At 62.2% G+C, this 667-nt stretch overlaps 1 protein-coding gene across 1 annotated transcript in view; it reads right to left on the bottom strand.

The window, feature by feature from the left end:
* PFKFB1 (6-phosphofructo-2-kinase/fructose-2,6-biphosphatase 1) overlaps nucleotides 1-667 on the bottom strand; it is a 2,859-nt gene that overhangs the window by 1,045 nt on the left and 1,147 nt on the right. The window contains exons 6-8 of the mRNA XM_010571513.1: nucleotides 533-589; nucleotides 312-433; nucleotides 8-215 (exon numbers count right to left, since the gene is read on the bottom strand). Coding sequence (XP_010569815.1) covers nucleotides 8-215; nucleotides 312-433; nucleotides 533-589 — 387 coding nt within the window. The remainder of the gene's footprint in view (nucleotides 1-7; nucleotides 216-311; nucleotides 434-532; nucleotides 590-667) is intronic.

Here is a 667-nt window from a genome sequence, read left to right on the forward strand (position 1 = left end):
ACCCCACCTGCTGCCCCCGAGGGGAGAGCCCTGAGTCCCCCCCGATGCGTCCCCGCAGGTTGAGCTGGCTCTCGCCGTGACGGCTGAGGTAGATGGCGCGGGGGGTGACGTGGATGTTCATCAAGTAATAAACGATGCGGCTCTGGACGTGACCCTGCACCCGGTTCGCCAGGTAGCGCAACCCCACATCGAAAATCTTGATGTAGGACAGCCCGCTTGGGATAAGGCGGGGGGGTAACACCCCATATCAGTCGGGGGGGTCCCCAAGCTGAGGGGACACGTATGCACACACACGTGGGGTTTGGTGTCACCTGTCCAGCTGCTCATCCAGGGGCTCGTAGGTGGCTTTGTAGCATTCGATGCGCTTGAGGAAGTCGGCCACCGCTTCTTCCTGGGCACAGCCCTTGTAGTCGGGGCTACTCAGCTTCACTTGCTGCGGGGGGGGCATGATTTTGGGGGGTGGGGGGTGACACAGGGCTCCCCCTGAGGGTCCTTATTGTGTGTGTGTCCCCCTCCCCTCTCAGGTTCTCACCTTGATGTTCTCCTCGATGATGGCGGGGTCGTCGCAAATGGATTCAATGAACAGAACCTGGGCGGTGGGGGGGGGCAAAAAGGGGGTCACCGATGCCCCCCCCCCTGTGTCCTGACCACCCCCCAAACAGTGCTG

Source organism: Haliaeetus leucocephalus, unplaced genomic scaffold (assembly GCF_000737465.1).
Source record: "Haliaeetus leucocephalus isolate CR32 unplaced genomic scaffold, Haliaeetus_leucocephalus-4.0 Scaffold337, whole genome shotgun sequence".
Taxonomy (NCBI): Eukaryota; Metazoa; Chordata; class Aves; order Accipitriformes; family Accipitridae; genus Haliaeetus; species Haliaeetus leucocephalus.